The 9,706-nt window shown below is 36.8% G+C and overlaps 1 protein-coding gene across 2 annotated transcripts; it reads right to left on the bottom strand.

Annotated features, from left to right (window-relative positions):
• Positions 1-343: 343 nt before the first annotated feature.
• LOC120347326 (uncharacterized) lies at positions 344-5,497 on the bottom strand. Of its 2 annotated transcripts, none has more exons than XM_078117817.1 (7): positions 5,307-5,497; positions 4,737-4,918; positions 4,104-4,218; positions 3,867-4,012; positions 3,105-3,328; positions 2,204-2,489; positions 344-974 (listed from the first exon to the last, which is right to left on the bottom strand). In XM_078117817.1, the coding sequence occupies exons 1-7, from the start codon at positions 5,431-5,433 to the stop codon at positions 648-650; spliced, it is 1,407 nt and encodes a 468-aa protein (XP_077973943.1). In that variant the 5' UTR covers positions 5,434-5,497; the 3' UTR covers positions 344-647. The 2 variants fall into 2 exon arrangements, with proteins under 2 accessions (XP_077973943.1, XP_077973944.1); XM_078117818.1 differs by having other exon boundaries at positions 3,867-4,016; positions 4,111-4,218; positions 5,307-5,495.
• Between the last annotated feature and the right edge of the window lie 4,209 nt (positions 5,498-9,706).

Here is a 9,706-nt window from a genome sequence, read left to right as displayed (position 1 = left end):
CGATAGGTAGGTAGCGATAGATAATCATACCACACAAGACTTTTGGTACTCCTGTAGTGTGTGTACCAGGCCATAATTTTATTACTGTCGGCGTTAGCCAAGTAAATAAATACACCCCGTGCTTATAGGTATATCTATCCTCAGTCCCTTTACACAACTTGATGTAAAAAGTAGGCGAGAGAATAATTAGTTACCTCCCTTTTGCCACAATGTACCATCATGAAATAGCTGTAGTTAAATAGGGTGCAAACATCTCTCTGGATTTCACTAATAACAAGAGTTTAAAGTGAGATTCACCGCGGCGTCTACTTACAGGTCCAGCCAACCAAATAAGATATGGAAACGAGGTTCATCAAGAATATATTTGGATTAAGCAGAAAATCAAAAAACCTTTAATCAAGAACAAGAAACCTATCTTTTAGTTGTGCAGATCCATAAATTTTTTTGTATTGGGGCTGTTCCAAGTCTCATGTCAATTGGCGCTGACCAATGTCGCATACTTTAGCATTGTGCACCAATAATATCTGCATAGTTTCCTTTCCATAGCTCTTCAAACTTTAGCACATAACTTTACTCAGTGATCAGTTTCCTCAACTTCTGAGTGAGTACACAGGACGAACCTTGCTTTGATCAGATTGTCATAAATTTTAAGAGTGGGCTTCACATTGTATTTCATAATCTGAATCTGAGAAATCGTTTTCACAAATAAGTGGTCTTTTTCTTTCCAAGAAATTACTTCCGCGCAATTTTGTTTCCAACAAGCTAGGATGTTTGCGATGTTCCACAAAATTCTCTGCAACAATATCTTTGTCAGAAGCGGTTTCTTCATTTAATAAAAATTCTAAAGTGTCTTGAAGTCTGGTCTGAAGTTTATGTAATGTATCAGGATCTCGTAAAACCTTGGTTTGTTCAGAAATTTTATCCAACAATGTCTGACACTTGACTGTCATCTGATTTGTAGTCTCTGGTTCAACCTACAAATACAGAAAATTAGGTTGAAACTAGATTTAGAAAAAAGCACATAGGGCGCGTGACGTTTATGGCATGTAAACCATTGTGACGTCACACGAACGCGTCTGCATTTCTGCGCACCGCAGTGCGGAAAACACGCGGGCTTCGAAGCATTGCTGTGGAACGCCGGGATTTCGATACCAAGGTGTTTACTGCAGGGAAGACAATATGAAAATGAAGTTATTAAAAATGAAAGCGGCTTTTTTCCATATAAAAAACAAAGGCACAAAATCGAATGAAAGTCGAGGATGATATGAAACTAGATTTGTCAAAAATTTAATATGAAAAATTGAATTACACAATATTCACTTTGCCAAGCGCAGTTTCAAGTATTTTGTGGCGTCTAGAGCTGCCGCAAAACCATGGCGAGATTTATGGCCAAACCATTGAGGTTTAGTCAAACCCATGGCGATTGACTTTTTAGCTGCCACAAACCAAAGGCGAGATGCCGTTACCGCGGCAGCAAATTGAAAACCAAAGACGGGTAAAATTTTGCTGCCGTAACCACGCCATGTTGGCTGTAGTGGCAAGGCTTGACCCTGATGGTGATAAATATTGGGTAAGTTGGGACATTTTTCTTATGGATACAGTTTTGATAGATTTGGGGTTAGGTTTCAGGTTAGATATAATTCCGCATGATAAACTAAAATCGGGTACACGAATTTGTGAATATACCGGCAATAGCGCCATAACCACGGCAAGAGGTGTCATTGGTTCGTTCGTGGCAGCAGCTGCCATGAAGTGGAAATGAACTACGCCTCCACTTTGCTACTTATTTTATTGATAAATTTAGAAAGTGAGGTAGGGGGTCGCGAGGTATGCGTAAACCACCAAGGGGGGTCGCGAGCCAAAAAAGGTTGGGAATCGCTGGTGTAGACCATTCAGTACAAATAAAGAGTACATGAAAATCATTTTAAATTTGGCAAAGCAAACACAGTGTAAGAGTACCAGCTTCACTATTGGTATGGAGCATAGACTTTGCAACCAACATTTGTTCATAACTCATACAATTTGTTTCCTTCAAAATGCATCACTTTGCAATGAAATTACTTGTAATTCTTAGTTTAATGTAGCACAGAAATGTACCTAAAATACTACTCAACGCCAGACTCTAACCACTTCCAATTCAAAGTATCAGAGAATAGTTGGGTAGAAAAACTCTTAATTAAATGCACTATTATGAATATAATACCTGAAGTTGTACTGTCACAGGAGAAACTATCTCAATATTATCACAATCCTCTGCATCAATGTATCCTGAATCAAAACGATGGTGATCATTATCCATAAGTTTGATGATATCATTCATACACGACAATGCATTAACACTATTTTCAAGCATTGTCAAGCCCATAGTATGAGGTGAACTTTGTGAAGGATTGATAAGATCATTTGTGAATTGCAAATCTGATGAAGTTGTTTTGTGAATCAGATCGCTTAATTGGTTGAATTCTTTAACCTCTGATTTTGTTAATGACCTACAATGAAAAAATCGAATATAAAAAATGTTAATGGCTAAATATTACTTGAATATTATTCTTTGGCACATCAGTAATTATCTGGCCTTATCCATCAATTAGAATTTTTGGTGTTATGAGCAGAAACTAATCAGTTGGACTTTAACACTATTCATAGCATAATAGTAATATACTATTAATCTGGTATTTTTTAGGGAAATTTGCCTAAAGCAAAGCCACGCACACTCACCCAGAAATAAAGAACAATAATCCCCCAGTAAGTTAGGGCAAGCTAAGAAACTTATCTATGGAACTGCATGTTAGTAAATAATGCAGATTGAGACAAGACAAGCAGTTTCTGTCAATTTGATAAAAAAAACTCCTAATATGAGGTGAATATGAATTCCACAAACCGTTTGGAAGAAAAATTTGGGCAGCAAAATTCTTTTGTCTGGTAGGTACACTGACAGAAAATAGCCAACAGCCAACTGAGTTTGCCGGCTGAAGGACAGCTAAGACACATTTTGAGCCACAGACTTCTTGCCACAAATTAGAGTTTTCAAACCTTCTCCCTCTTAGAATACCTCTCATTTGACAGCAAACAAATTGAAGAACAAAACTCACATACTCACTCACTTTAATCTTGCTTTAGCAGCATAAATATGATTTTTAACATCTTGAGATCTTGGATGATAACGGCGATTTGAAGGTGGTGGAATACATCTATCTTTGAACATATGATCACGAACAAATGAATAGATTTTTGACTTTATTTCCTCAGAAGAATCAATGCCAGCATAGACTTGACAGTGTATGAACTTCACAATGACTTTATCAATTCTTTGTAATTGACCATTATCCTGGTAAAACAGAAAAATGGAGGATCAGAAAGGTGCAAGATAATGAAACTTGATATATACAAAATATATTTTATAAAAGTGAGGCAACAGAATTGATCATTTTAGTAATATGAGACATTAACTTAACTCTGTTTGACTAAATAAGTTGTAATTGACTTACAACTTATTTAACCGGGAGAGGAAAGTAAGTAGACGGCCTAATCATATGGTAAGACATGTTCACAAGTTTATGTCGGGTATGGGAATAGTTTACTTGTTTCAAACAAATCGACTTGATGGTGGAGATAGTCTTGAACCAACTTACGGCGGCAAGGATTCGAACAATCCTCTTGCACGTAATTATATGCCACATGATTAGACCTTGCGAACTCACGCAGCACAAACAGAGAAGTCATAGCAATCGCATTCCTAACACTTAGCATGTTGCGCCACACCATCAAGCTAATATGATGTTATACCAAATAGAATTTGATACGAGAACATTCTGATTCGAAAATAAACTAATCTAAACTTACGTCCCTACTCACAATCGCATTACCTCTCCAATGGAATGATTACAGTGATCTGTTTCATCTGGCAATTCAATATAAATTCTTCTCTCATATTCAACAATCTTTTCTTTCTCAGCAATGTCTTTCTTTAATTGCTTTGAAGATTGAAGTCTATTAGTTCTTGAATCCTCAGCTATCTTGATTAAAGGGTTATAATTTAAATGCAAGGTATTACAAAACTTCTAATAGATTTCACTAAATGATTAATCTTTGAAAGTACTTACGACATACTTTATGATCAGGAAATTTCAATATTTCTCTCATTCTTATTCTGGCAGTGCATCCGACTTTCTTAGAATCCCGAGCCACCATTTTCCTCTTTTTGCATTGTATTTCATCCTAAATTAACAAATATTAAGTCAACTATAAATCCAGGAATCATTTAATTATTTGTTGTTATATAAGAATGCTCTTAATGAGTCTGCGGTCAATGCACCAATTGATTGCAAAGTCACATTCCCTCTGCATGAAAATGCAACAATGACATCTGACAGGAAAAAATGAATCCTAATTCACCCTTGTTTTCCATAGACCAAATCAACAAAAGGATTGTTATTAACGTTGGTTCGAAACCATAATTCATACAATCGATATTCAGATTGTTTTTGGAATAGTATCGTAAATTATGTAGTTTTGGCCACCATAGTTTGCAACTAAAGCTCCTGAACGCTATTTTACACTGCCAGCAAAAACTTGAACAACTCACTAGACCTTTTTAATGAGGTTCAATAATTAGCAAATATCAAATGAATAAAATCTAATTAATTGGGTCATATAAATAAAAAGTATTCACAAATGTTTGAATGCCTAAAAGATTTAGCATGATGTGATGCAATTTAAGATAATATAGGACATACTGCTTCTCTTTGTGCTTTGTATTTCGCTTTGGCTGCTACATGTCTATCAGAACCATGATGACAATCAAGTATTTTGTGGCCAACAACCATGAAAGGAATTCCATCGAACTGCAAGCGATATCCTGCTGCTTTGGCATTAGCAATATCTTCCCAAAGAATCCTTGAATTTAAGTGTATCGGACCTTGAAAAGTTCGAATTCTTGGCATTAATATGTGATAAATTGTAAGTAACCATAAAAAACCTCAAATTTTGTATTGAGGCTCAAACCATACCGTATATCACAATGTCATACTGCATAAATTTCGAAGCTTAAAAATAAAACGGTAAGAAATTTCTACATAAAACTTTTACATTCAATAATATGATCATTGAATTTAATCATTAATTCAATAGATTTATTTGGTTAGGATGCTGCAATGTATGTATGTATGTATTTTTACATATATGAATACTGATAAATACTATAGGCCTATAGAGAGCACAATTTAATCAGTTATGTATTCTGATATCTGTATATGATTTTTAGCACTACACATTTTGACATCATTGTTTTTGTACAATCCACATACCAACTTCTTTTCCAAAATTTTTATTCTGCTTAGAAATGACAAATTTGCTTGTAGTGTGTTCTTCATACTGTCTAACGATATCGTCGGCAGTTTCTACGTTACTGACGTATCTAATGTTTAAAGCCATTCCTGCATTTGCTGTAGAAATAAGAATGAAGTTTAATTCTCAGAAAAGGCGAAAATGCACATGTCTATATTACCCGTTGTATTATTGGTATGCAGACGTTTCGGCCCACACCAAGCTCGAGACGTTGATCAACGGTGGACCACGAAGCTCGATTATGAAATAATATTACACTATTGTACCGTATGTACATGTTAAAAATCAAGTATCGCCATCTATCGTGCATTTCTAAATTGTGAAAAAGCTAGGGATCGCCACACCTGAACCTGCGGGGCCGAAACGACAATAATGCATGTAATGAGATCTACTTTTTTCATATTATTTATCCAGAGGAAAGGGGTAAGGCGGCTTAATATATCGGACCATTGCCATTGCCAGCCAGTTCCGCAGTATTGACATTGGGATACACAATTGTCTGTGATAAAAATAAAATCCATTGTATTTAGTAAAACTATGTTTTCCTAATTAATACTACCGTCCGACGACCTACCAGATATTTCGTCTACAACGCAGCAAGGAAAAATAAACAAAGACAAAGGCCTAGTCGAATTTCGCCTACTAACAGTTACGTGCGCCCACCCTGTGACATACATAACATAATTATCTCACGATAAGCAAAGCGTCGGGCAAAATGGTTGTGTCCCGCTTGTCCCCCTTTTAGCACACTTTGCTACCAACTAATTAAAGCGTAAATATATATACTAGGATTAAAGTAAGGATATGAGGTGAAGTTCATGCCATGTTCTTGATTAGGATAAATATAATACTTGGCAGAAGTTTTTGAGTACTGTATCTATATGAAAAATTTTGCGACATTTTTCGCGCCACAGAACTGAAATCCTTGACCAACAGAACTAGCGGCCTCGGAAATAGTTATTGTCAAAAATGCCAATCTGTGGGCCATATTATCAATACTTGAAAATGTGGAGATGGTCAGAGAGATCATTTAAAACGCGACGTTGGGGTATTATTTACATATGCCTGGGACGAGGAAAGCCGTTAGGACGGCTTGACCATAAAGTGAACCACGGTCTCTCGTTCGGTTACCATTCCATGTCGGGTGTCGGATTAGGGTCAGCTGGTTATCTGTTTTCGGAAGCATGGACTTGATGATGGTGGAGGAAGTTGTAACCGACCAGCGGTTACCTCGACCCCGGCGGCGGCGGCGAGGAGTCCAGCAATCCTCCCGCACATAACTACCCCGCATGTGATTCGAACCTGTGAACCCACGCAGAGTAATCAACGTGCGGCGGCGAGCGTATTCCTAACGATGGCACGATGAGCCACACCGCCGCACCAAAGTAACCTATGGCATATAATCAGGAATTGAACATTACAGCCAATTTCAAAGACAAATCAGAAATTGTTGCAATGCTTAGATTGAAGTTCAATCCCATTTCTGGAATTGATAGGATGGTGTGCATGACTATGGTATGTGTATCACAACAGTGCTTTTCATACAAAAATATGGAATAAAAAACACATTTTACGTCAACGAGTGTTTATCATTCCATATTTTTTTAGGAAAAGCACTGTTGTGATACACATATAGGCCGCGAGCCGAGGCCATTTATCTTTCAGTTTCGTAGCGCACATGAGGTGACTACCTGAAAATGATTTTAAAATGTTAGGCGCGGCGGTGTGGCTCAACGGGTTAAGCGTTAGGAATACACTCGCCACCGCACCTCTAATTACTCTGCGTGGGTTCGCAGGTTCGATTTCCATGCAGGGATGGTTATGTGCGAGAGGATTGCTGGACTCCTTGCCGTCGTTGGGTGGTTCACGTAACCGCTGGTCGGTTACGGCTTCCTCCACCACCAAGCCCATGCTTCCGAAAACAAACAATACAGTATACGGTAACTAACTAATCCCATACCCGACTAGGAATGGTAACCGGACGAGAGGCCGTGGTTCGCCATATAGATAAGCCGTCTTATCGGCTTTCCTCTCCCCCGGGATAAATATGTAAATCCTATCCTATCCTATTTTCTATAGAAATTTAGTAACAAATATTGCCTTGTTCCCACTTCCAAAACTTGCACGTTTTACAAAAAAGACGCTTTTACTACAATAAATATGTGTTACCATCTGTCCTATTTTCTCTGCTTTTCTGGTATCATGGGCCAATGAACGCAGACTTCTGCACGACGTAACAATCAAATTAGTCAGCAGTAGGTGGATCTTCAGTGGTCGAATGAATATCAGATGTACTACTACTGCTCGCTTTTGCGTTGAGTAGCCTTTCCATAGTTTTTTTCAGTTATTATTAGTTCAGTTATTCTAAGGATGTGGTTAAAGGGTATATATAGGTTTATATATATATAGGTAAGATATTAAACACTTGTGTATCCTAACCATAAATAGCAATTTTAGTTGAGCACTAGCTCATAAGACGTTGTTGAATAGGTACGGTGCGGTAACTCCAAGGAAGGCTAGACCTAGAATAATATGTCACAAACAACGATATTTTCTGGCTTGCATGAAATGTTTGTGATTAATTCAATGACTCTTCTTGACTATTCAGCAGACTTATACTACTATAAAGGCCACATCATATTTAGAAATAAAATTAATGGATTTTTCTGTAATGCACGGTTGTGTGAAAGAGAAGAAAATAATCAATTTTACTAATGTCGGTTGGTCTAAATCTAAATTCATAGAGTCGACAAGAAACTGGGAAGCAAAGATAAGTAATGCCCGAGTGGAAAGAAAGTAGCATTGGAAACGATGGTGGGAAATCAAGTTGTAGACAGACAGTTGATGTTTTAAAATATAGTCTATACATAGAGACTATAGTCCATACTTATACTGTCATAGGCATTTCAGACTGTGATATATCAAAATTTAGTGTAGATATAGTCTAGTAATGGTATGCAAACACTGCTGGACTGTAGTACATGCAATGAGCATATATACGCTCATTGAGTACATCAGATAAAATGCATTATGTATTCAAGGTATTAGTTAGTATTTAGTGGTATTTTTACACTCATGCTGTTCCAAATATGATTTTCTTCCTCATTTTAGATACTGTACTACAAAAAAAACAGCAATGTTTCACCAATCCGACCTAACGCAGGCTCTAATCCCTGCTTCTATCAGTGCTATAAAATGGATTAAACAAGAAGTCTTGAAGCGTAAAGGTATATGAGAATCATAATAGTTGCAAAGAGCTTAGATGGGCTATTCATATTGAAATACTTCATATTGAAACTTTTCTGCAATTGGAACTGCCCATCAAACTCATGTTGAAGACTTCATTGAGGTTTTCAATTCATTTTTTTCTCAACTATGTAGATCTTTTGAGGTTAACGAGGCATTAATAAATAAAGCTGAGGAATTTCTTTGTTCACTGTATGAAGAGGATATGAAGAATGTAAATGATGCCAGGGCACGTCTATTTAACACTGGCAAACATAAGGATTATACTCTACTACCCAACAATGATTCACTGAAGAAGCATGTGGCCCTCAAATCAGTTCTTGAGTTGGCAAACTGCAAGTGTGAGAAAAATAGTCAAAATAATTTATGCAAGTGTGCCAAAATCAACTTAAATTGCGCAGATTTCTAAGTGAAAAATAACTGATTTATTTGTGTTTTCGTGCTCACGATGTTAATTTGTGACTTCATTGCTTAAAAAGAAATACGTTTGATAGCTTCTATAAAATGGATGTAGCTTTTTTTGCTGTTCTTGTTGTAAACTGCTTGTGGTTATTACATAAAATTTATTCGCTAATGTGAATCGGCGTTGTTGGTGTCGCTGCTTTCTCAGTCACTCGCGACTCCTGTCACACAATTAAAGTATTTTTTGTTGTTGGTTACATGTATGTCATATTTTTCGTAATCTACCTAATGAATTATGATTGACTGAAGGAAGCAAAACATTACAGGAATACATTTATGTTAGTGTGCTGTAGGGATCTCGAATTGCATAGTTCTTATGTATGTGTTGTAAACTTATGGTTATTGAATTTCCGGGAATCTCTTATATTCAATTTTGCACCAGGATTGTGGAACAAGCTGTAATGCGTTCAGTATGTTCATTTTCACACAAAACTGAAGAATTTATTTAGTTACCAGATGTGCGCTACGAAACTCATTTTCTGGGCGTTTTCAAGGCTTCGTCTCACGGCCCATATCCGTGGTAAGGATTTATAAGTGTTTATTAACTTACTTATACATTTTTCAACAACGTCTTAGCATAACTTAACTAACAAGAGAGCAATGCTCAAATATATGGACACGCAGAACAATTCCCCAAAAATCATATGCGGTG

The sequence above is a fragment of the Styela clava genome, chromosome 11, assembly GCF_964204865.1.
Source record: "Styela clava chromosome 11, kaStyClav1.hap1.2, whole genome shotgun sequence".
Classification (NCBI taxonomy): Eukaryota; Metazoa; Chordata; class Ascidiacea; order Stolidobranchia; family Styelidae; genus Styela; species Styela clava.
Note: the sequence above shows the minus strand (reverse complement) of the source record. Positions and strands in the feature narration are given on the sequence as shown.